At 43.9% G+C, this 26,816-nt stretch overlaps 1 protein-coding gene across 5 annotated transcripts in view; it reads left to right on the forward strand.

Moving 5' to 3' along the window:
- The window catches only part of NR6A1 (nuclear receptor subfamily 6 group A member 1), a 222,642-nt gene extending 199,121 nt beyond the window's left edge, over positions 1-23,521 (forward strand). For 3 of the 5 annotated variants that reach the window (XM_025888328.2, XM_073905752.1, XM_073905753.1), the window contains 6 exons: positions 5,400-5,554; positions 6,906-7,133; positions 8,470-8,724; positions 16,409-16,530; positions 18,355-18,507; positions 20,517-23,521. In XM_025888328.2, coding sequence (XP_025744113.1) covers positions 5,400-5,554; positions 6,906-7,133; positions 8,470-8,724; positions 16,409-16,530; positions 18,355-18,507; positions 20,517-20,605 — 1,002 coding nt within the window. In that variant the 3' untranslated portion in view covers positions 20,606-23,521. The remainder of the gene's footprint in view (positions 1-5,399; positions 5,555-6,905; positions 7,134-8,469; positions 8,725-16,408; positions 16,531-18,354; positions 18,508-20,516) is intronic. The other 2 variants (XR_012382199.1, XM_025888329.2) reach the window with 2 other exon arrangements.
- The last annotated feature ends 3,295 nt before the right edge of the window (positions 23,522-26,816 follow it).

Genomic DNA, 26,816 nt, shown 5'->3' on the forward strand with positions numbered 1-26,816 from the left:
GACATATGCTGATGAAATATGGGGAATTTCCTAGCACATATATGCACTCAGTCAGGCTGTGGGTATGTGCTGTGTTCATTTCTTTTTTAAAAATCAAACATTTTTTCAAAAACTAATGATGTAATATATGGTGATTAACATAACAATAAAAAATTTAAAAAATCAAACATTTTTATTCATGTTATAATAAAAATTAATTTATTTTGGTCTATACTCCTATGTGTTCTTTTGTGTGTGTGCAGCAGAAAACATATAACATGAAATTTATCTCCTTAACAAATTAAGTATATGGTACAGTATTATTTACTCTATGTACATTTTTGTACAGATCTCTACAGTCTTTTCATCTTATGACTGAAACTCTATACCCATTGAGCAACAGCTCCTTATTTCCCCTTTTTCCAGTCCCCGGCAACCACCATTCTACTTTCCCTTTCTAAGAGTTTGACTACTTTTGATACCTAATTTAAGTGGAATCATGCATTATTTGTTCTTCTGTGACTTCCTTATTTCACTTAGAGTAATATCCTCAAGGTTCATCCACATTGTAGCATATGCCAGGATTTCTAAGGCTGAATAATATTCTATTGTATGTATATACCATATTTTGTTTATCCATTCACCCATCAATGGATATTTAAGTTGTTTCCATCTCTTAGCCATTGTGAATGATGCTGCAGTGAATGTAGAAGGGCAGATATCTCTTTGAGATCCTGGTTTCAGTTCTTTTGGATAAATACTCAGAAGTAGGATTACTGGGTCATTTGGTAGTTTTTTTTAAATTTTTTGAGAAACCTCCATACTGTTTTCTACAGTGGCCACACCGCTTTACATTCCCACCCAGCAGTGCATTTAGGGTTCCAATTTTCTGATCTTCTGTGGTACTTTTTATTTTCTGTTTTTTCTGATAATGGCATTCTGGATAGTTGTGAGGGGATACCTCATTATAGTTTTGATTTGTGTTTTTCTGATAACTAGTGATATTGAGCATCTTTTCACGTACATGTTGGCTGTGCTGTTTACATGTCTTTGGAGAAGTTTTTTTTTTTTTGTATGTCTATTCAAATCTTTTGCCCATTTTTATTTATTTTTTTAAAGATTTTTTTATTTGTCAGAGAGAGGGTTGAGAGAGAGAGAGCACAAGCCGGGGGAACGGCCGGCAGAGGGAGAAGCAGGTTCCCCGCTGAGCAAGGAGCCTAATGCGGGACTCAGTCACCCTGGGATCATGACCTGAGAGCTGAAGGCAAACGTTTAACCTGCCGAGCTACCCAGGCGTCCCATTTTTAAATCAGGTTATTTGGGGTTTTTGCTGTTGAGTTGTAGGAATTTCCTATATCTCTTGGATATTAACCTTTATCAGATAAATGGTTTGCAAATATTTTCTTTCATTCTGCAGGTTCCTGTTGACTTTGTTGATTGTTTACTTTGCAGAAGCTTTTTATTTTTTTATTATTTATTTATTTATTTATTTATTTTAAAGATTTTATCCATCTACTTGACAGAGAGAGACACAGCGAGAGAGGGATCACAAGCAGGGGGAATGAGAGAGGGAGAAGCAGGCTTCCCGTGGAGCAGGGAGCCCGATGCGGGGCTTGATCCCAGGACTCCGGGATCATGACCTGAGCCGAAGGCAGACGCTCAACGACTGAGCCACCCAGGCGCCCCGTTGCAGAAGCTTTTTAGTTTGATGTAATTCTATTTGTCTCTTTTTGCTTTTATTGCCTGTACTTTGGATATCATATTCAAGAAATCATTGCCAAGGCCAATGTCAAGAAGCTTTTTCTCTGTGTTTTCATTTAGGACTTTTATAGTTTCAGGTCTTACATTTAAGTCTTTAATCCATTTTGAGTTGATTTTTGTATGAAGTATAAGAACAGAATCTAATTTCATTCTTGTGCATATGAATGTCTAGGTTTCCCAGTACCACTTGTTGAAGAGACTATTTTTTTTTTTAAAGATTTATTTATTTGACAGAGAGGGTGAGAGAGCACAAGCAAGGGCAGCAGGAGAAGGAGAGGGAGAAGCAGGCTCCCCGCCGAGCAGGGAGCCCGATGTGGGACTCGATCCCAGGACCCCGGGATCACGACCTGAGCCGAAGACAGATGCTTAACCATCTGAGTCACCCAGGCGCCCCTGAAGAGACTATTCTTATGTTGTCTTGTCAGCTTTGTCAAGATCTTTTGACTATGTATATGTGGGTTTATTTTGGAGCTCTCTGTTCTGTTCCATTGGTCTATAGGCCTGTCCTTATGCCAGTACCATACTGTTTTGATTACTGTAACTTTTAATATGTTTTGAAACCAGGAAGTGTAAGGCCTCTAGCTTTGTTGTTCTTTGTCAAGATTGTTTTGGCGATTTGGGGTTCTTTGGGTTTCCATATGAGTTTTGTGATTGTTTTTTTCTATTTCTGCAAAAAATGCCATTGGAATGTTGATAGGGATTGCGTTGAATCTGTAGATCAACTTGGATAGTGTGGCTATTTTTAACAATAATTGTCTTTTAATCTGTGAACAGAGGATGTCTTTCCATTTATTTATATCTTTAATTTCTTTCAGCAGTGTACAAGTCTTTCATCCTTTTAGTTATGTTTATTCCTAAGTATCTTATTCTTTTTGATAACTATTGTAACTGAGATTGTTTCCTTAATTTCCTTTCCAGATTCATTGGTAGTATATAAAAATGCAACTGATTTTGTGTTGATTTTGTATCCTGAAACTTTGCTGAATTCTTTTGTTAGTTCTAATAGTTTTTTGGTTTTCTATTCATAAGATCATGTCATCTGTGAACTGAGATAATTTTACTTTCTGATTTAGATGCTTTTTATTTCTTTTACACGTCTAATTGCAATGGCTAGGACTTCCTACAGTAAATAGAAATAGTGAGAGTGGACATTTTTGCCTTTTTCCTGATCTTAGAGAAAAAGCTTTTAGTTTTTCATCGAGTATAATGTTAGCTGTGGGCTTTTCATGTATGGCCTTTATTTGTAGTCATTCTTTTTATATTTTAGATGCAGTAGAAAGTTTATCTGTTGGAAAGAATTCTTAAGCATTTCCTGAATGAAAAACCTTCTTCAGCATTACTCAGTGTCTTTTGAGTACCCTTCTCCCACCATGGCAGGGATCTTCAGTCGCTTATGTCTCTAGACTTTATGTTCTCTCTAGAATGGAGGGAGCTGATGCTCAGAGAAACCTATTTCATCTGTCATTGTATTTGACTTTTTGATACTGAGCGTAAAATTTTCCTTTTGTCTCTTACTTTTTTAGGTAGTGTTAAGAAGAGAGAGCTGTGATCTCCCAAGTTCTTAACTATGTTTAATTATAATTAAAAATTAGGGGTAGAATTATGATTTATTGAGTACCTATTGTGCACTTCATCACTTTATCTTAGATTAACCTCTCAAGTCTGTCTGATTTAGTTCTGCACCCTAAGAGGAAGCCCAAACTACTAAGTGGGGGGTATTATCTTCATTTTCTATGTGAGGGAACTAAGGCTCAGAGAACTTGAGTGACTTGCCCAACAGTAAGCACCCAGTTAGGAAATGACAGATGAGATCTGAACCTAGATTCAAGCCCTCCTAATATGTTCCATCCCCTTAATGCATCAGTGACTGCCCAGTGTCCTCTGGGACCCATATGGAGAGACAGATGCAGTCCAACTTTGGCTCCCAGCTGGAATAATCTGGTTTATCAGGACTGGTTCTTTTCACCTAGCTCAAGTACTTTCATGCCCTCCAAGCTCTGGTATTGCTTTCACTGCCATCACTGAGGCTGCTTCAGTCAGGGTCTCAGTAGATGTCTTGTAGTTTGATGGTCAGGGTCTCGGTAGATGTCTTGTAGTTTGATGGTATCTTTTGTCTTTACATGTCTTATAAAATCTGAGATTTCAATGTGTTCTAAAGATCCCTAAGAGAAAAGGTTTTTTTGTTACATGTTATTGAAGAAAGACTACCCCTCTAATTCAGTATACAAATAGAAGTTTGTTAAGACCAATCACTCAACTTCTGTACCAGTTAAATGTTTCTTGTTTTCCCTCCAAGTCCTTTGTGCTGGCTGGCTTCCAATTCTAAGTGCCTCCTGTATTTATGATCAGAGCAACTCAAGGTTTCTTCACAGGCTGCTGGAACAAAGAGTCATGCAGGTTTAAGTCGGATAGACTTGAGAGAAAATGTCCTCCCAGGCTTTCTATAGGAACAAGAAATAAAAATTTATCTGGCCCTTACTCCTTCCTATTCACTCTCATTCTGTGCTGAGTTTAGCCAGTTAGGCTTCAACTCTGGGTTAAACACTTTATAGAAGATGTATTTATTCACTCCCTTCATGGTATGGTAGCTAAAGCCATGGACTGAATACTTGGGTACTTTGGCCTCTTCTTCAAACTCCTCCTGACACATGGGCATACAGTGTGATCTTGGGCAAGTCAGTTCACTTGTCTGAGCTAAAATTTCTTCTTATTTATTCTGTAGGCTTGGGAATATCTTTCTTACTAAGAAAATCTATGTGAAGTTTCATGGACAGTACTTAATAAGTGAACATTTGTTTATTTATCCAACATGCATTCTTTGAGTACTTTTTTCTGGATTCTATCATAGCCTTAGGTCTGATAGAGGATATTTTTATGATACATTACCATAAATGCTATAAAAATAACAATAATGATGGTGAAGATAGCATTGTCAACTTCCATAATTGTTGCTATGTGTTAAGCCCTTTTCTAACCATGTGATAATGTATTAACTAATTCAATCCTCACAACAATCCCATGAGACAGATACTATTATTTTCCCTACCACACAAATAATTTTTGTTCAGATTTTGAATTTAAGTTCAGATAGTTAAATGACTTGCCTAAGATTGTACAACTAGAAAGTAGCAGAGCCTGTATTAGAACAAAGGTGGTCTGACTCTAGAATTCATCCTTGTAATCACTGTGCTATTCTGCCTATCTCAGACTACACAGAATTAGAAGTGTATAGGAGAAGGACCTAAAATTTTGTCTAGGTAGTGATAGAAGGATTCACAAAGAAGGTGACATTTGAATTGGGTCTTAGAAGGCAAATAGGAGTTTGTTTTTCAATAGTGGTGTTTCAGGGGTAGGAAAGAATAGACTCAAAGAGAAAGAGTGTTGAAGAACGTGAAGAACGTGAAGACTTTGTGGCTTGAGAAGAGGGTAAATGGACAAGAGGAAGGCCATAGTGAGCTATGGTGCTGGGGAACAAGCAGCTGAGCTGTCCTAAGGTTAGTGAGAGACCCTGGAGTATGGAGATGGAGGAGAGGGAATCTGGATGTCTCTCTAGAGAGTTCTGGGAATCCTTGTGAGGTTTAAATAAATTCTTGGTCCTAAAGAAGGAACAGAGGATATCCTGAGCATCCAATCTAACATGTATCAATTCCTTGTCAAAGATATCAGAGGAAGAGATCGAAAGGATCATGTCTGGGCAGGAATTTGAGGAAGAGGCCAATCACTGGAGCAACCATGGTGACAGCGACCACAGTTCCCCTGGGAACAGGGCTTCAGAGAGCAACCAGCCCTCACCAGGCTCCACACTGTCCTCCAGGTGAGCTTCAAGGCAAACCCAGCATCATCTAGGGACCACCCAAAGAGTAGACCCACAAGGAGCGTCTGGGCTGGGTATTCCTGCCAGTGTGTCTCAGCCATTGTACCCTTGTTCCCTCAGTCTTTGGTGTAGGGGCCAGGATGACACAAAGCAGGATTTCACAGCCAACTTTTTGCTAAAGACATTGAAAATGTCAGCAGCCTTTTCTGCAGGCTTAATAAAATGATATAGCTGCTGTCTGTGCCCATACGTTCTTTACCTAACAGAATACCATTTTTAAATGTAGCTCTTTTCTCATATTTATTGCGGAAATGAAACAAACCACATTGACTATATTGAATTAAGTTCTCATTTCTCTGTCTCAGCAAGAGTGAAGATTTTCACTTTATAAATTTTAAGAAACTGAAAAATTTTAAGCTAATTAAATTTGCTATCATGGAATACCAACTTGGAGACTCTTGGTTCAAGAATGTTACCTTAAGTTAGTCGTTAGGTGTAAAATGTAGCCATCAGCTACCAGGGTGGATTTCCTTTTTGCAGAAATCTTTCTTATAGGAAAGGGATTGATGAACTTTTTCTCTAAAAGCCAGATAATAAATATTTTAGGCTTTGCAGGCCACACAGTCTGGGTCTCAACTACCCAGCCCTACCATTATAGTGCAAAAGCAGCCAGAGACTATGTAAGTGAATGAAAGTGGCTGTGTTCCATTAAAATTTCATTTACCAAATGGGCCATAGGCTATAGTTTGTCAACCCCTGTTACAGGAAATGCATCTAGGTAAAGCCAGGGGATTTTTGTTTTAGGTGAGAGAATGATTGGATTTCTCCAGGAAAGGGAAGAAGATAAGAATCTGCCTTTCTCTTGTTATTTTATTATAACTTTTATTCATTTGATTGTTCCTTTTTTGTTCCTTCCTTTATGTTTTGGGAGTTCTTGCCAGATTCCATGTCAGATTCCTTGCTAGGTGCTGGATTTGTTTTATGGCCTGGCAAGGCCCTTAGCCTGCTATGCCTTAGTTTTCCTAGCAGTAAAAAAATACATACCCCCACCTTTGTGGATTATAGTCTGTGAGTATCCATTAAAATCTCTTCAGATGTGACACCTATACAAAGAATTTATTCAACCACTCTTTATTTAGTACCTATTTTGCCAGGTCCTGGGTGTCCAATGATAAATCACACATACAGACACCTGCAGAGAGTCCCTGTCTAGTGGGGGAGACATGCATGTAACGATTAATTAACATCTTCCCTGATGAAGACAGACTGCATGGCCAAAAAACACCTTAGTCATCTTGAGCAGGCAGTAGACCTGCCATGGTTCTGCTTGACATGAGACTTTTCTCTTCAGTAGGTCTGTGGAACTAAACGGATTCATGGCATTCAGGGAGCAGTACATGGGGATGTCTGTGCCTCCACACTATCAATACATACCGCACCTTTTTAGCTATTCCGCCCACTCGCCACTCCTGCCCCCACAAGCTCGCAGCCTGGATCCCCAGTCATACAGTCTGATTCACCAGCTGGTGTCAGCCGAGGACCTGGAGCCACTGGGCACACCCATGTTGATTGAAGATGGGTGAGTGCCCCATTTACCCCTTGCAACTTCAAAATGATCCCTGCCCCACACCCACCTTCATCCCTGGCTACTAATACCCTAGGCTTTGGAATGAGTCAGGGGGGTGTTGAGTAATGACTCAAGCATCAGAGGACAAATCTGTTTATCTTTGAAGTCAGCAGTCCCTTGTTTTTCTCTTGAGCATCTTTTTTCAGAGTTGGGGCTGTTTATCAATTCTTATGGAATTGGGATTAAAGGACTTTTGTTTCTGCTTGGGCCTAGGTTAGCCAGGCCCTGAGGTGGTCTGAGTGCTTCTCTGGCTCTGAGCCAGAGATGAGCTCTAATTCTGGGAATAATTATACATCAAGTCCAGACTCATTAACAAGCCATTCAAGGCACTAACTTGTTGTGGACTGTCTGCATCCCTAGCAATGTGCCCATTAGTAGCCTGGTGCCATGTGCACTGTGTGCAGACCTGAGTGGGTGGAAGGAATACTCTTGTCAATCCTCTGTCAGCTCTACTAAGTAGATACTAGTTCAGCCTTTAGGCCCACCAGTTGCTGCACCCATTACTCCTTTGGCCTGAGGCCATAGGCTGTTTGTTATCAAGCTTAGACCCCCTGGGATATATCCTGAGATTTCTTAAGCTAGTCTCCAATATCAGAAGAGGAAATTCAAAGATCTGCTTACAAGAAGGCCACACAAAATCTTTATAAACCTGAGTGTGGGGGTGTGGAGATGAGTCATGCCAAGGGGTCTTGAGAGAAAGAAAACTGGGACCCTGTCTCATCCAGCCCAGAGATGAGAAATGCCCTGTTGCTTCCATTCAGCAGTAGTTTACAGGGGCTGAGCGACTTTAGTTTCTTAAGTCTCACCACCAGGGGGTGCAATGAGAGCAGGAAAATCTTCTGAACATGTTCTCTTCTCTTTCAGCCATATGGCCTCAGGCTCATTTCTGTGCCAGTCCCTGTATTGGGTGGGCACCAGATCCGCCCTACAGGAGCTCTCGTTGCCAAAACTAGTGCAGGAGTGATGGAATTTTCTCTAACACATGGAACATTAGTGGACACCAACATTAAAAGTCATGTTCCCTAATAAATTGCACAAATTTCCAAGCCTCCTTTCCTTTCTACAACCTTTTCTCACCAAACCCACCTCTCCAGCCTTGAGCTTGCTGCTGGCCCCAGTCCTGCCCCTTTATCATTAGACTCAGTTGAATGGAGCTGGAGACCCATGATCAAGGACAAGGAACCAACTGCTAGAGACCCTTTTTACTCTTAGGAGTACCCTTTCCCTGTGCCCCCCCATCCTCCCCCTCTGGCCACTGGAAGTGATTTTCCACTGTCCCTACCCCCAGGTATGCTGTGACTCAGGCAGAGCTGTTTGCCCTGCTTTGCCGCCTGGCCGATGAGCTGCTCTTTAGGCAGATTGCCTGGATCAAGAAACTGCCTTTCTTCTGCGAGCTCTCAATCAAGGATTACACGTGCCTCCTGAGCTCTACCTGGCAGGAATTAATCCTGCTGTCCTCCCTCACCGTTTATAGCAAACAGATCTTTGGGGAGCTGGCTGATGTCACTGCCAAGTACTCACCCTCTGATGAAGAACTACACAGGTAAGGGTTGTTGGTTGGGGAGGAAGTCCCAAGCAACCAAACCACCGTCATCCCTGCAAGGTGGGGATGGAGTGCCCCCACTGACCCCCTAGAGGATAGGAATTAAAGCCACACACAGGGCTGGTTTTGAATCCTTAACTCTGCCACTGACTAGCTTTGTAACCATAGTCAAGTCTCTGATTCCAACATTCTGAATTTATAAAATGGGATGATACCTGTACCTCCCCAACAAGGTAGTTATGAAAAATAAATGATACTGTGCAGCGAGCCTTAGCAGAGTGCTACACTATTATTATTATTATTATTATTATTTATCACATCTGGATTACTGAGATAAGAGAAAGTATCTGGGCAAAACAAAAACCTAAGCTCTAAACTTCATCTATAAAGTGAGGGGCTCTGAGCTATAGTTTACAATTCAAGAACAAGATCTAGAAGTCACTGTGGTACCTACTATATGCCAGGCACTGGGCTTGGTATTTTACATTACTGTCTTATTCTTTTCTCATAGCCTCTAGCATTATAGATGTTGTTATGCCTATTTTATGGATAAGAAAACTGAAGTTCAAAGAGACCTGCCCTTTAATGTTTTGGGTTTGAACCCAGAGCCTTGATTTGAACCTATGGCTGCCCAATGTCAAAGTTTAGGCTCTTTGACTGCATCTGAGATGCACTGAGGTGGTAAGAGCATGGGGCTAAGAGACCCAGCCGCTCTCTTCAGTGTTTACTGGCATAACTTCTCATCCTACTTGGCCAGGATCCTAATCTCCCTGTCTAGCACAGATCTTTCACTCACTTTGTTTTTTTTTTTTTTTAAGATTTTATTTATTTATTTGACAGAGAGAGATACAGTGAGAGAGGGAACACAAGCAGGGGGAGTGGGAGAGGGAGGAGAAGCAGGCTTCCTGCTTAGCAGGGAGCCCGATGGAGGGCTCGATCCCAGGACCCCGGGATCATGACCTGAGCCGAAGGTAGACGCTTAACCGACTGAGCCACCCAGGCACCCCTCACTCACTTTGAAGACCTAGAGCACATGGTGACAACTCCAAAATCAGGACAAGTGATCTGTTGATACAGCTTTTCTGGCTTATTAATTTATCATGTGAAAAATAAAGCTTAAATCACATTTAAATAGACATTTCAGTAATTCACCTTTATTGAACAATTTTTAAAAATGGAAGTCATGGGATTCCAGAACACCAAGAAAGAGGGGAGAAGAGGTATCCCCATCAATGAAAACTGGAGGAGATGGGGTATTAGCCCCCACAGTTCTCTACACAGGACCAAAGTGCCTCTCCTCTGTCACCCAATTGCCATGGAATAAAGACAGGCTAAGTGTTAGGCTGAGGCTGAAAGTAAAGCTCCAAGACCCTCAGGGGCCCTGTGCACAGCTGATGGAGGGAAGAGTCTGTGTGCTGACACTCTCCCCTGGTTTTCTAATATTTCCTTTTCAGTGATGCTTACTGGCTTCAGAGTTTTGAACCCAGCTGACACTTTGTCCTGTAAACAGAGCTATCTGATTTTGCAGATGACTGAACTCCCTGTTTTGAGCCTCTAATTCATTGTTTCCATCAAATTCCTATCTCCAGCTCCTTCATTCTGGGCCAACTGAGTGTTTGAATCGCAGTCTGCAGGTTTTAATATTGTCAGGGTTTGCAGAGCTGGCCCAATGAGTCCTGGCCTCTTTAATCGCCTAGAATCCACCAGTGCAGCCTGGAGCTGTCTACAAAGTCGGCCTATGGGCTCTAGTCCCTATAGAATGATGAGTTTTCCCAGGCCCTCTGCAGGTAGGTCGGGATCATTGGCCATGCAGGGTTCTTTGTGGCTTTGAGCTTCATAAAGCACCCCATCCTACTGTATCCAGTCCCTTGAGCCCCAAGAGCAAGGCAGAGGCTAGTAAATTAGTGAGGAAATGTTTATTTCTAGGAAGTCTCCTTACTGAGGAGAATGTAGAGCTGCACTGTCCAATATACTAACTGCTAGCCTCAGGTGACTTTTTAAATTTAAGTTAATTAAAATTAAAAATTCAGTCCTCATTTGCACTAGCCACATTCTACATGCTCACTAGCCACATGTGCTTAGTGGGTACTGTATTGGACAGTGCAGATATAGAACATCTCCATCATCTCAGAAAGTTCTTTTGAACAATGCTGATTCTAGAACATGTATTAGTTCTGAGGATAAGAAATAGATGTATTGTCAGGACTTACTGCTCCATGCAAGAAGCATATGGAATCCTTCCATGGGTAAAACGAGTTAAACTTCAACACGTTAGTTCTGATTCCATGCCCATGTACCTAGGACCCTGTTGTGTGTGTCAGAGGGAGGGGAGTTGGGATTGAGATGGTGCAGACATGGTTTCTGACTCTGAGGTGAGAGCCCCTATTCTTGGCTTAGGGGATTGGGAGACAAATAGAAACAGATAACAATCTATAAATCAGGGAGATACTGGTGGAGATCGAGGGGTATATGAGGGACTGTGTAAGCACAGCCAAGGGAGTAAGTACCTCTACTTGCATAATCAAGTAATGCTTGCCAGAGGATAAGACATTTGAGCTGCATCTTGAAGTGGGTTTTTCTAGGTAGATTATAGAGAAGAGGAGGAAGGCAGGAGATAAAGTCCTAGAAGTTAGAGATCCTAGGTGGTTGGTTTGTGCAGGGAACCCAAAGCAATCCCGTGGATTAGGGTATAGAGAGAATTTATCTGAGAGACAGAAATGAGGGGAGAAATGACTGGAGAAGAAGATAAAAAAAGGCAGATCATGAAAGTATTCAAATGCCAGTCTAGGGGCCACCTGGGCGGCTCAGTCGGTTAAGCGCCCGACTCTTGATTTCGGCTCTGGTCATGGTCTCGGGGTCCTGGGATTGAGCCCCACATTGAGCTCCCCACTCAGCGGGGAATCTGCTTGTCTCCCTCTCCCCCTGCTCGCATGCACATGTGCACTCTCTCTCTCTCTAAAGGAAATAAATCTTAAAAAAAAGATTCATTAAATGCCTATCAAAAGAATTTGTGTTATATTATGTAAATACTATTAAATCATGAGATGTTTTTATGTGGGGCAATTACATGGTCAGGTGTCATTTTAGAAAGATCCCTGTGGCTGTAAAGCTCAAGATGGATTGGCATGGACGACACTAGAGGATGGTGCTGGGTAGGAGGTTTTTCCATAACCCAGGTGAAAGGAAACAAGGCCTGGACAAGGCAGCAGTGTCTCTGGGAATAGAGAGGGCTGCACAGAGTTACGAGATAATAAGGAGGTATAGTCAGTGGGACTTCAGTGAGGCAGAAGTTGGGGATGCCCAGGCAGGTGAGTGCCAATTCTCTTAGCCACGATAATGGAGCCTGAGAAGAACAGGCTAAGCGATGAGCCACTCTGAGTTTGGTTTGGAGTCTGTTGAGCCTGAGACGCATGAGCCTGAGAGCCCAAGAGGTCAGAGGACAAGGAAGTATGAGAACCTCTGGAATCGGGTACATCAGAGTAAAGCATTCCTTACCCTGCTAAAAACTGGGGTGTGGAGTCTGTAATTGGCCATAGCTCTTTTCTACCTTGCCTGCTCCTGCATTACTCCTACTCCCCCAAAATGCCTTTACTTTTTCACGACTCTTGAGTGCAAGTGAGTTCCTGCTGTCATGAAAAGGCTTTTCCCTGATGATACATGACCACCTCCTTTTCTCTTCTCAAATATTGAATCAAATTTATGGTACCCATTTTCCTTAATCAGGCTGTTATCAGACAGTGAGCTGGGCGAATTTGATTTAAAGCAGATTGTAGCACCAGCCAGTGACTGCTCCTGGCCCTAATCAAGACTCCTTCACTCTCAAGAGAAGATGCCTTGCACTAGATGGGCTTTAATGGGCACTTCTATCTCATGAACACTAGCTCCATTTCTGCCAGATCTCTGGAAAGTTGCCTCCCAGCTTCTCTGCTCACACCCTAGCTGTAAGGTTCAAGAAACAATCTTTTCTTTTTGTTGTGATAACAGGAGCAGTGATGATGATGCCATTAATAATGATAATAGCTAACAATTATAGACTGTTTATTGTGCCAAATTCCATCTCAAGTGCTTTACAAACATTTGGTTAGTCCTCACCACCACCCCAAGCGACTGCACTGATGTTATCCTTGTTCCACAGATGAGGAGCATGAGATTCAGAAAGGTGAAAAAATTCAAAGCTACAAACCTAGAAAGAGATGAAGTTGAGATTATCACCTAGATCTGTTGTGCTCCAAAGCCCAGAATCCTTACTATTACCCTCTACTAAATTATTTAGCCTTCTAAAAAGTTCAACTTTCTGGAATGTGTCCTAGAGTTGCAGTCTTACTTTCAATCTTGGAGTGTTTACATGGATGCTGAGATGACAATTCCTTTAAAGCTGATGACTGCTCCTGGGGGTAGGTGCACTTAGCTGAATGAAAAAGAGACAACTGGGCCTCTCAGCCCCCTTAATGGGACATAACTTACATAGTGTCAGCTTCAATTGCTGACTGAATGGTCCAGTGGTTTGGGGGATCCTGGCAGGAATGTTTTCTTTGTCCCAGCATGCTTGTGTAATGGGAACCTCGAAGAAGAATGGGTGTGTTTGTCCAACTCTCTGGTTTTAAATGCTGATAATTTGCAGACAGGGAATACAGGGGCGTTAGAACTGTGGAGTGGGCAGATGTGGAGGAGGCACGGCTGCAGGAGAAAGCAGGCCCATGGAACAGAGAACAATTTGTTTATCAAGGGGTGGGATGCGGGGTGTGGAGGAAAGCTTTGCAGTTGGGCTGTGGAGACTGAGTGGGGGCACTGGGCTGGCTGCCAGCCCCCCCCACCACTGCCAGGGATCCATGATGGTTGCCTGTCCTAGGAAATGTGGGAAAGAAGGTACATGCTGTCCCCAAGAGAAAGGGCAGATTTGAGACATATGCTCATGCCAGGCACTTGGGAGCTCCTTTGTGTCCCTCACATCAAGACTCAGCCAGCAGTAAGTTCACCGCTGCTGGCTGGGGGTCTGGCTGATAACCACACACCTGCAGGTTCTGCAGTGCCAGAGGGAGCACTTGGGGCAAGCGGTTGCTGATTAAGGGAGAGAACGTTATCTTTGTTTGCTACACTGCTCGGCCACAGACAGATGCTGGCATTGCCGCTCTGCCTGCGTCCTCCTTTTTGATGCTGTACCCCATTTCCTCCCCACACCACCCCCCCAGGCAGATACTAGAGGGAATTCTCAGTCAAGACCTTTTTCCTCGCAAGAACAGAAGTAGTCATCAGAGTCCTGTGATGAGGCGTGCTCTTCACTCCCAGGCCCACTGCCTCCTGCATGTCTCAGCATCATGGAGGCACTGTAGCAAACCCTACACCCGACTGAGTTGGGCCCTGGGCTGAGTCGCTGTGGGAACACAGAGCTCCTGAGGTCCCCTGTGGTGGCATGAGGTAGCCTTTCCCAGTTCCCAGTTAAGAACAAGATAGGGAGTAGACAGTGTAGTGCTGAGAAAGTGAGAGGCTTGGAATTAGAAAACTTGGGTTTAAACTTTGGCCCCACCCCACCGCCACTCATTTGCTATGCAGCTTTGGGCTAGGCAAGATGCTCTTCTTTTGCTTCCTCATCCCTAATGTGCAGGTGATCTTACTTATCTCACAGGTTGCCAGGAAGGTAAAATGTGAGAATGCAGTAGGGGCACAGTAAATAACCTCTCTGAGCTTTGTTTCCACATGTGAACGAAAAGGGCTCTAATACCAATTTTGTAGGTTTATTGGGAGTATCCTGTGAAATAATATGTGTAGAATATTTAACAAAGTAACTGGCAAGTAGCAAACACTCAACAAAGGATAGAATGGTAGATAAGGTTAGTATAGAAGTTATTCAGTATAAATTTGTCTATCAGCCAGTTTGGGGAAGTATTAATAAAGTTGTAAAAGCCATTGTACCAGGCACAGAAATGGAGTCAGCCCTCATTGTTCAAACAAGCGGATGGAGGGGGCGCCTGGGTGGCTCAGTTGGTTAAGCGACTGCCTTCGGCTCAGGTCATGATCCTGGAGTCCCGGGATCGAGTCCCGCATCGGGCTCCCCGCTCAGTGGGGAGTCTGCTTCTCCCTCTGACCCTCTTCCCTCTCGTGCTCTCTATCTCTCATTCTCTCTCTCTCTCTCTCTCTCAAATAAATAAATAAAATTAAAAAAAAAACAAAAAACAAAAAACAAGCGGATGGAGGAAAGAAGCCCCAGGCCGTGATGGGGCTTTGAAGCAAAGGGGTCAGGCTCTAGCGATGGGTAGCTGCTCCTGTAGCTCCCTCTGGTGCTTGACAAGTGGAGATGCCACAGATGCCTCTGGCCCCCCAATCAGAGCCCGGCTTTCCCCCCAGGAAGAGAAAATGTGCCGCTTGCCCAGAGACCAAGCCTTTGCAAAGCCGTCAGAGTCGACACAGAAGGCAGTCGAGCCCAGACAGCAGTAGTCCGTCCCTAGGTGTTCAGGACCCTACCTGGGTAAGGGCTTCTTGCCTGGCGTAGGGCTGCGGTATTCAGATCTGAACATATCACCGGGAAGTAGTCCCAGAGCTGAGCGTCTTCTCTCCTTGACTGAGCTGCATCTAAGGCCTATCTGGAACTCTCCCTAGTCCACTCCTAGAAGGGCAGAGGCTGAGCCTGACCCCAGCTATTATAAACTCTAGCTTCCCCATTAAGCTTTTTAAAGCCTTCTTGGTTTGGTGGTATCTCCACCTCTGGTATGAGGTATTCCCCACTGTGACCCAGAGTATTAGTCCCCTAACCTGGGGCTCCTTTTTCTGAAACTTGGTCTTTCCCCGTGGAGCTTACTTCTAATCCAAAGAAAGGAGCATGGTCCGCATTGAGTCTTAACTGCTACAGTATGATGCTGCACTTAGATATCGGGAAAACCAAGGGCTTGGGAAGTTAGACTAGGTTCCAAGTTCTAGCTCTGCCACCAACTAGCTGTGTGCTTGTGGACCAGTCCCCTCTGCTCTTTGAACTTCAGTTTCTCATCTATACAGTGGTAATGATAATCTCCCATAGCTCATAGAGCTGAGAAAATTAAATGAGAAAGTGCACATAAAGTGCCCAGCATGGAGACTGGCATGGCATGGAGGTTCAGTTAATGTTTCCCTTCCTCCCTAGCTAAAGTCAGGGATGCCAGTAAAATTTCTCATTGTGCATAACCTCAGCCCTGCTGGAAACAGTAAACCTAAAAAATATAATCATCAGCTTTTTCTTCACCATGGCAGAGGCTCAGAGTCACCATGGCAGCTGACATTGATACTGGAGGCTGCATCTCAACAATAGCAGTATCTTAATAATGTCATATTTTTCCACATTTACATTTCATACCGCCTTTGGCTCTTGTTACCCCAAGCAGGTAAGTATTATTATTTTACAAAAGAGAACCTCAAAACTTAGAGAGGTCAAATGATTTTCCCAAGGTCTTAAAGCTTTCATATGTTGGAGCTGGATTTGAACTTAGATTTGATTGACCCCACCTCACCTTAGAAACAGCGGCTTATATGAGCTGCCTTGCCTCTAGACAAACCATGGATCTACCTGTCCTTCCTAATGATTCTGGATTCCATTTCCCCTAAGCTCAGGCTCTTTTCTATCTTAGATGCCTTAAAGAGCTGTAGGAGACCTCTGTCTCTTCCCTTCTTTAACCTCCACTGGTATCAGAGCCCACTCACACCTCTGTCTGTTCCCCAGATTTAGTGATGAAGGGATGGAGGTGATCGAGCGGCTCATCTACCTGTATCACAAGTTCCATCAGCTAAAGGTCAGCAATGAGGAGTATGCTTGCATGAAAGCAATTAACTTCTTAAATCAAGGTAAGTAGCTGGAGGTGAGAAAAGGGGATTTTTTTTTTTTTTTTTTTTTTTTTTGCTGGAGAGCAATTTCCCTCATGTTAACACACACCACCTCCCACCCCTTTGCCTTTAGGACTGTCACACAGAATCTGTCACACCATGTGGGTACCAATCCTAGAAGGCCTGTGCTGTCCTCAGCCTGCTCCTCTATAGCGCAGCGCATGCTTTGGATTTTTTTCTTCAAACCTAAATGCCACAGTCTCTATAACTCATAGAGGAAGGAAGAGGATTCGCTTTGTTTAGTCAGTTTTAATGCATTTAAACACAGACGCCAAGGACAGTACATGCGTCATTTAAAATATGTACCAAGTTTACCAGCGGCTGAAGAAGAGCAGGGTGACTGATGAAACTACTGGAGATAAGACGTCTATGACAGGCTGGCAGTGGTTCTGATGGCCTCTACAGGGCAGAGTGGGGGGTATACAAAAACTCACACAATGTGGGGCGCCTAGGTGGCTCAGTCGTTAAGCATCTGCCTTCGGCTCAGGGAATGATCCCAGGGTCCTAGGATCGAGCCCCACATCGGGCTCCCAGCTTTGCGGGAAGCCTGCTTCTCCCTCTCCCCCTGCTTGGGTTCCCTCTCTCACTGTGTCTCTCTCTGTCAAATAAATAAATAAAATATTAAAAAAAAAAAAAACACCTCACACAACATGTATCAAGCATGGCTTTTAATTAGAAGAGTGCTAGATGTGGTTTATGTGGAGTATTACCTGCAAAGTGGTGCTTGGTAGCTGCTAGGAACTGGAGTATGGAGAATTTATATTCTCTTTTTTCCAAAGTAGCATGAGTGCTCTGTTCTCATGGTGGAACTGGACTGTTTTGCTTCCTGTGACATTGAAATTGCTCTGTTACTGTATTCAGTTTCCTAGTCCAGAGACTTCTGAGCCCCTCCTCTTTGAGTACTCTCCCTGCTGCTTCTCCACTATTCATTCATTTATCTTCTCCATTCATTTATCTGCTGTTCCATGTACCTCCCCTAGATCAGGCACTGTGTTGAACATTAAAGACATTAAATAAAATAGATCCCAGGTCCCTGGCTTCAAGATGTACACACTCTAATGGCACTTGACACATTACTTGAACCTCAGATTGGGGGGGATCAGCAGCAGCTACTTGGAGGAGAAATCTGAGCTGGGCCTCAAAGGTTGGGTAAGATTTATATAGAGAATATTTATATCCTATTTTATATATAAATTATATAGATAAGTTATATTTATATTTTATGTATAAAAAGGAGTTGGTATGTGCATGTATATATACACACATACATATACATTATATATAAATAAATGAGAGAGAGAGAAATCTATATAGAAAAAGCTAGAGTGACAGCCCAGGTAGAATAGTATGAGCAGAAGCACATAGGAGACCATGTGTGAGTATGTGTAGGTATCGGCAAGCTTTCTGATTGGCTCCAGCAAAGGGCCAGTTTAAAGATACTGTGAAGGATATATTGTGAAAGTTAGATTGCTCAGTCAGTTGTTCAACATCAACTGGTGCCTGTTTTGTGTCAAGCCCTGTGCTGGGAGCTGTGTAGGAAGTTGAGAAAGATACAGCCTAACGCTCAAGTGTCTCAGTCTAGTGACTATCCTTTATAATATTTTTCCTTCTTTATCTGATTTCTCTTCCCTTATCCAGAGTTTTCTTCCCCCATGATAGAAAGAGAAAAGATCTCCTGTTGTGACAGTGTTGTATAACTTTTAATCAAAAGATGCACATATTCAAGGAGCTGGTGTTTCTTCCACAGTAGAAAGCCCCTCCTTTTCCTGTGTGTTTTTTTCACAGATATCAGGGGTCTGACCAGTGCCTCACAGCTGGAACAGTTGAACAAGCGATATTGGTACATTTGTCAGGATTTCACTGAATATAAATATACACATCAGCCGAACCGCTTTCCTGACCTCATGATGTGCTTACCTGAGATTCGCTATATTGCAGGTAACATTCTTGGTGCTGGGCTTCCAAACCTTCCTTGCTTCTCTTAGCTTGTGAAAGAAATGAGACAAGTAGTGTTTTCAAGATGCTCATTCCAGGCTCATAACCAACTGCATAAAAGAACTATGACCATTGCCCTCAGAAAAATTATATTATAATGAGAAGTTTGTGTTTTCTTTGTAGGGAAGAGAGTCTAACATTTCCTGAGTGCCTATCATGTGCAAGGTGCTTTGTGGCCTTATGTTGTTTAATGTCAGAACAAACTCTGCAAGGCTGGTTGTTGGTGATATTTATGGTCCTTCTATGGATGGGGAAACAGGCTCAGAGTTTCTCAAATTAACTTCATTTCCTGAATATATACTAAATATATACTTTAAAAGGGTATATTTTATGCTATGTGAATTAATTATATCTCCATTTTTAAAATTAACTTCATTTCATAGAATTTCTTAGAGATTTTTGGAAATCATTCATTTAAAGCAATATCTTTAAAATAATTCGCAAGAATCCTGCCTTTGCCAAGGAAGTTTTGTTGTTACTGCTTTGTAGTCTTGACCCCCTTCTGAGCTTCTTGACATTTAAATAGGTCCATTCCAATATGAAATCCTGGGTTTTGTTTTTACTATTGTTTTAGTTCTTCTGGTAAAGATTCTTGTATATAGTAATCCAGCACACACTGAGGGAAAACTCAGAAATGTGACCTCTAAGATAAAACTGTTTCTGTCAAATTTAGCCGCCCAATTTTGAAGGAAAAAATTTTCAGTCTGACGAAGGAATTTTTTTTCTACTTTTTAGACCTAGATAGTCTAGCTGATCTGAACTGGACCTAAAATATTGGAATTTTAGGGGTGCTTTGATAGTTTATGGCTCAGCATTTCCAAATCTATGTTTTACGGAATAAGATATTAATCAGATGCTCTCTGAAATAAAGGGAAGTCAGTAGTTAATACCCCACTCTCCCCCAGCGCCCCCACAGAGCTGGATTCTCAACTCTGGCAACATTTGAATCACCTGGGAAGCTTTTAAAAAATATCTGTGCTTGGATTGCACCTGCAGAGATTCTGATTTAATTGGTAGGGAGTGGGGCCTGGGCATCAGTATTTTTTTAAAACTCGCTAGATGACTCTAAGGTACTGGCAGGGAGAAGGACAGCTTCAGATATTTTCAAAGGATATTAGCACACTGAATGCTCCGAGAAACCTTCCAGTAAAGAAACCTGTATACCTTTCTTAACCCCAAATTTCTCAAATTTATTTGCCCCTGTGACCAGCCCCCTCCTTTTTTTTCCAGTACTTTTATTAATCCATTATACTATTCTAAAGAACAGAATGCTAGAGAATCTACCAGGGGAAAAAAAAATAGGATATGTTTCTCAGGGTATTTTAGCTCTAAAAGAACATCTAGGAATACCTTTCAGCTCGTTTCCTCATCTATAAGATGGAGATAACAAGTAATATCTATTACATGGAGATACTGTGAGAATTAGATAATGCATTTTTTTTTAAGATTTTATTTATTATTTGACAGAGAGATAGAGAGCACAGGTAGGCAGAGGGGCAGGCAGAGGGGCAGGCAGAGGGAGAGGGAGAAACAGGCTCTCCGCCGAGCAAGGAGCCCGATGCGGGGCTCGATCCCAGCACCCTGGGATCATGACCTGAGCCGAAGGCAGACGTTTAACCGACTGAGCCACCCAGGCGCCCCTAGATAATGCATTTAAACAGTTAGCACAGAGTAAGTAGATGATAGCAATAATTATAACCTGAATCATTACTGGACTCTCTAGGGTACCAAAATGGGTCTGGGTATCAGGATGTTAGCATAGTTTGTCTGATACTCCTGTCTTTGTGATACTCCTGGCACTTTCTCACTCCAGTCCCTCAAAAAGGGAGCATTCTCCCTTCCCCAGCCTAAGGAGGCAGACACACCTGGAGTTAAGAAAGGTATACAGGTTTCTTTATTGGAAGCTTCCAGTAAAGCCACCACTAACTCTTCTTTTCCTGCCTTGTTACCAGGAAAGATGGTGAATGTACCCCTGGAGCAGCTGCCCCTCCTCTTTAAGGTGGTACTTCATTCCTGCAAGACAAGTGTGGGCAAGGAATGACCTGTTCCCAGCGCCCCTCCTCAGGCCAACCACAGCGCCTTGGGTGGGCAGGACAGGCTCCAGAAGAAAGAGCCAGAGAGACCAAGATGGAGGCTGTGGAGCAGTGTTTCCAGTTGCCTCCATAGCAAGAAGAGTTTTTGTTTGTTTGTCTGTTTTTTTAACCTCATTTTTCTATATATTTATTTCACGACAGAGTTGAATGTATGGCCTTCAACATGATGCACATGCTTTTGTGTGAATGCAGCCGATGCATTTCCTTGCAGTTTACAGAATGTGAAGATGTTTAATGTTATAGTGTTGTCATTGTTTAGAGATAGTTCTTTTGTATTTTGAGGGAGAGGGTGGGATGGGGCTGAGATGAATATTTCCATAATGTTGACAAAGACGACTACCTCAGTGGAAAGGGAGGGGTGTGACCATCCCTACTTTTTCCACATGTTCTCAGCAGACTCCTACATTAGTCTGTCAGAGAGCAAACTGCCTTTTTCTAGCCACAGAATTGCCAGGTAAAAGTAAAAGAGCACACCATAAAGGGGCAAAGTGGTATTGGGAGGTTTATTAAGCAAAGTGGGTGAGACATTGGAAACAGGGCAGGAGATGAGGATTTAGCCATCTCTTTTCTTTGGAAAGCATGATAGTTGAGGGAGTAGGGTACAGTGACCAAATCTATGTTAGATATCCTCCCTCCAAGCAACTCTTCAGGGAGAAGGGTTTCTGTTCTCACACCATGCTGTGGGCTCCCCCCACCCCCACCGTCCAAACCACCACTATTAGTTTCTGCCACTGTCAACTTTTTATCCACACATGGTCCTGGCAGTAAGTTAATTCTTGGGACTTGTCTGCCAGCTCCCTTGGGGCTCGCAGCTACCTAGTGTCTACCTGGATCTACCAAGGTCTGCTTTCCTGAGACTCCTTGCCTCTCTCCTATAAATTTTACTTCCTATTGGCCCTTTGAAAAAAACAACTGAACAAAATGTCATGCTCTGAATCCTGGTGCCCACTACTGATTTATTCTCCTTTCACCTTGCTTTTTTCAAAGGTTAGTGGGACAAAGGCCAGACTGCTAAAAGAACAAACACTCTTCCTTTCCCCGTTCCTCCCCTCACCCCATCCCGTCTCATTCTCAGGACTGAATCCAAAACCTGCAGTCTTTTATACAGTGGGAAGGACCGTTCACCCATCCGCTGAACAGAAGTTTTGCCCCTTCATTCTCCTCCCAAGTTCTCCTAATCTCTCCAAAATGAGACCAGGTTTCCTTAGAACAGAAAGCCCAAGTACCGGAGTGGCCCACCTGCCCGTTAGATTATCAGTGGCCTGGCTGACCAAGGCCTGGAGGGCTGGAGTCCAAAGCACCTGGAAGGGGAGGGGGGCCTGAAACTACCTCATGTTCCTAAGGGCCTGGCTGCCCCCCTCTGCAGATACAGCCTGGACCTCCTGTTCTTTCACTACCTACCCTACCGAGTTCTGGGAAGTATTCCTTACCCTCTTGGCTTTGGCCAGTGGCCACACCATGTCTATCTTAGAACTCTTTCAGGTGCTTTTCCTTTCTCTGCCTTACTATAGCAATTGTCCCTGCCCATACCCAGGTACCTCCCACAGCCAGTGCAGCAGACAGACCACTTTAGCTGGGTGCCTCCCTGGATGGACTTGAGGGGCCTACAGCATTTTGTTTTGCCTGTTTAGTCAAAGGCCGTTTGCTCTCTTCCAACCCGGCCTAGCAAATTTACCTAGTGGGCCACCACATTGTGTGCATACCAGGTAGTCTGTGTCGGATTATAATTTTTTCTTTCCAGTGAAATGTTACGGGTACCAGCAGAGTGATGACTTTGTCCCTTGATGGGTCTAAAACTCAGAGCATTACTCCTTAATGCCATTTCCCCAGCTGCTCTGAGAAAGAAAAAAGAGACACGTTCCTCAGGAAAAGCTCCAACCAGAATGTTTTTCACATGTTGATGGGAAGATTTTTGTGTGTGTATCTGTTTATTTCTAAGTTCACAATATTTTTGTTTCCCTGAATTTTTTATTTAACCAACTAGATCACATTCTTTGGCTACAGGTCAGACTCCGAGCGGCTTTCCTCAAGATAGGGGAGGAGACACATATCAGAGTCCCCTTCTCCAAGACTGCTCCTGTGTGCAGTATCTTTCTTTGCTTAGACCTCTATCTCTCAGATTATTATTATTTTTTGAAATTGCTTTTCTCTTAAATTAAGCATTTTCCTGGTTGTGTTGGGTATCAAAGGAAATTGTTCTCTGACAAGACAAGAACATGTCTCTCCAATAATGCAGCATTAAACAGAGTAAGTTGTTAATTTGTGGAGTGGGGGAAAGGTTCTGCAAGTTGCCATTGTACAAATCCATTTTTACAAATGTTTGCAGCAGATTCCACAGAACAAAGAGCCCATTCTTTGCCAAGAGCCCTGCAGAATCTCTGAGCCAAGTGGCCGTGTGTTCCAAGCCGGAGCCTGACCTGTGGACAGCCTTTAATGTCTTCTGCACCCAGTCCTTTTATGACGTGGGCTTTTTTTAAACAGGGTAAAGTGAATGTGTTGCATTGCGAACTCAGGTATTATGAGGAGAAGGTAGGAGTGTAGCTAGCAGCGTGGAGACATTAGGTCAGCCACTAGATGTATTTGTGAATTTGGTTTGAGGGACACACAGAAAGGTTGGAGGGGGAGGTTTGATGTGTTTGTTTTTTGCCTTTCTTCCCATAATGTTTGGTTAACAGGTAGCCTTTTTGCTAGTGGAAGAAGAAAAAAGTTGTGCATGTTGTCTCTAATTCCCCTCTCTTCTGTCCTCTCTCTGATCCCCTGCTACCAACAGTGCTCACTTTGAGTGAGAGTTTTTCCACCATAAAAATATAACCCTGAAAGCTGTGTGGTAAAGAAGAATCCTACCTCCTTGCACTGCATTGAAACACACAGGCTTTTCCTTTCCTTTCCCTTTAAATGTTTTCTTGACCCAAGACAAAAGTTTGGAATCTTGGAACTTCACCTACAACTTATGCTCTCTGGCTCCTTTGTAGAATTTTGGAGTCTTTCACAAGGTTCGGTGGCCTTGCCCTTAGTCTGAAGAAACTCCCCAGAACCTGTCTCAAAGCACTCCCCCTGGCTCAGAGGACACCCAGCCCCATGCTTAACACATAATTGAGGTGGGAGAACCTCCAGGGATAGAAGGCAGCATGCGGGAACCTCCTTGTCTTGTTCCCCAGAAGCAGAGGATGGATAGAGGGAATCTAAGGGTCTCCACAGCGTTGCTGACAGTCACCCGCTCCACATTGACCTGCCTCTCACCTGCCACCCCTTTTCAGGGATGTGACTGCCTGCCATGGCCAATATGTTACCAGGTCCTTAAAACCCTGGGCTCTCTGAGCTGCCTTGCTCTGCGCCCCATTTCCTACCTTTGTTTGTTCTTGATTTCCTGGGGGAATGGGACAGATGGAGACAGATGGACAAACCCAGCATGGGCAACATCTAAGCCATGCCCAAGGTTGGCCAAAGTAAGGGGACCCTGGCCTCCCAGGAGGGCAGGAAGTTCAGCAGTGGTTCCAAGTCTTTGGCTCTGGGCCCCTGGTCTATGTCTTTTTCCTTGTTGCTTTTTAAAATTTTGCAATTATTTTCAGAAATCCAGTCTTTTAGATTCAGCTCTTTTATTAAACTTTAAATTTTTCTTTGATTTTTTTAAACAAATAAACTAAACAAAAACACCACTGCTCTTACTTTCCCCAGTTTGATCCATGAGAATCCCCTACACTCCCCTCTGCCTTTGCAGTTGATCATTCCTCCCTTTTTTCTCAGCTCGAAGCATCTATGGCCAGTGTCTGTGAAATGATGTTTTATCTGTGTCTCAGGATGAGAAACGGCAATCATTCCACCAGGTGCTGGAAACTGATTAGCCTCGAGGCAAGGGTTTCTAGGGCCACAGCTCAGGGATGTGTATTTAATTACAGGGTCCCCAGAAACCCCTCTCTTGGCTGCCACAAACAGCAGCTTCTTTTCTGGGCTTGAGAACCGGACCTGGACTGTTCCTCAGAGGCAGGAGCCCCAGAGAACATGCGGAGTCGGGGAGCATGCTGGGGCTCCCTTCTTGGCTAGACCTGGGCTACCTTGAAACTTGAAGACTTCTGGCTATCCTGCGACATGAGCCACAGTGGCCCTGCCTCTACCAGCTCATAAAATGCCTGGTCGCCCTGCCCACTCCAGTGCCCATCTGGCCTCCTTCTTCTGGGCCTGCAGCCCTAAATGGAGCACAGCCTGCTCAGGAGTCCGTTGCGGGCTCGAGGGGAAGATGTGCGTTAGGCCAGAGCTTGCTCCACGCCCAAGAAAAAAGTCGTGTTACTGGTGAAGGCTAGGCTTCCAAATCCTGGACCTAGCCCTGCCAGCCAAAGGATCATTTTTGCCCTTTGGTGACCACTTTTGTTTTTCTTTCTCTGAAATGTCTTACAATAGGTAATAATGTTGTTTGACTCAAATTTCCATGAAAAAAATAAACTACCTCTTGAGTGACATCCTGATCGATTCCTCTCTGAGGAATCCTGTGGGAAAAGAAAACTTTAGCTCCTGCTCTGTTTACATGTTTCTGTTGGGAAAGAAACTCTGCCTGCCCTGGGGTGTTGGTGTTTTTGTCTGTGTTGCCATCCCAGGCTTGCGATAGGGCCTCGTGGCTGCATTGTGATGTCTGGGCCATGTCTGGGGAGTCCCAGCCACCTGCCCAGCCATGGACTAGCCACCCCCTTGAAGAGGCCACCATTTATTTCCTGTGAGCCAAGGCACAGGGAGCACCACCTCTCACAACCCCACCTTCAGGGGCTGCGGTGGCACATGCATCAGTGAGCATATCCTTGGGCTACCTACGCTAGGCCCGCTTGCACCCACAGTCCAGTGTAGGAATCGTGTAAATGGGATGTCTCTGAGCCCTTGTCCCCAAAGGGCCAGCCAAGGGCTGCCCGCCAGCCTAGCTCCATCAACCCTGCATGACCAAATGATAGTTGGTGGGCTCTGCAGGCTGCCCAGGCCCTCGGCTACCTCGCACCCTGCCAGCCGGCAAGGGATGGGCCCTTTGCTGTGAATTGACTACCTGTGGAAATGTGACCAAGTAGTGTGAAATGCATGTTTAGCGAATGTTAGGTACTGTATTTGAACCAATAAATGTGAATCCTTCTGCACATGTCCTCTGTCTGTGAAGCTTGTCTGGGGTTCTAGGGAGGGACAATGAGGTGTCCTAAGGAGCTGACTGGTGTCTCCAGACCTGTTGGTCCTGCTTGTAGCTAACACCCACTCCGTTCCTATTGCTGAGGGTCTGACAGAGGGCTCTCTCTCAGGGCTGCTTGAATCAGTGAACCAGGACTGAATAAGGTGTCTGCTCTGTGTGCCAGGTACTGTGTTGGGACTTTTCACAAACCTGAACCTCCTTGAATTTCAAAGATTATTACCTCTATTTTTTGAAGTGAGGTGAAGCGACTCATTCAAGGTCTCCCAGTTAGAAAAGTTGCACAACTAGAGGAACTTAGTCTGGTGGGGGAGGCAAACACAGACCTTTTTGGTACAGTGGGACTGAGCTGTCATTAAGGACATGAGGTTGTAAGGATCTAGAGGAGGGAGCTGCTTGTTCTACTCAGGAAGTGCTTCACAGGTGAGCGTTGAAGGCGGCTCTTGAAGAAAGGCAGTAGACAGAGGAGGCTAGACCAGGTAGAGGTGAGAGGGATCAACACCACATTTGAAGGCCCGCCTGGCTATGAATCAGAAACATGGAATATTTGGGGATAACAAGGGACTGCCGTGGCAAGAATGGTGGCAGATGGAAGGGATAGCAAGACTTGAGGTTGGAGAAGTACGTGGGGACCTTGAATGCCACGTTCAGAAGTGTAGGAAGGAAAGCCATCTGCTAAGTCTCCGGAAAGAGAGCTACATCTCCGTGACAGAGGTGTGCTGCTGGTGGCCTGCCTATTCTGTCACTGTGGTCCAGCCTATTAATACCTGTCTTTCCAGGAAATAGATGAGGTTTTCTAGAGCTGAGAAAATGGAGGCTCTGAGAGATCAAGGGATGTGTCCGAAGTCACACAGGAGGTATCAGAGTTAAGACTTGAACCCAGATCCACCCAATTTCAAAGCCCAACCGCCCCGTAATCCTGCTGTTCATACGATCAGAGAAGCGGCAGAGTTTGGGTTGAGGGTTCAATGAAGACAGGAAAGACGAAGGCTTCTCCGTTTGAA

This window comes from Callorhinus ursinus, unplaced genomic scaffold (assembly GCF_003265705.2).
Source record: "Callorhinus ursinus isolate GAN/ISIS: 27379988/994484 unplaced genomic scaffold, GSC_fseal_2.0 scaffold24, whole genome shotgun sequence".
NCBI classification, from domain to species: Eukaryota; Metazoa; Chordata; class Mammalia; order Carnivora; family Otariidae; genus Callorhinus; species Callorhinus ursinus.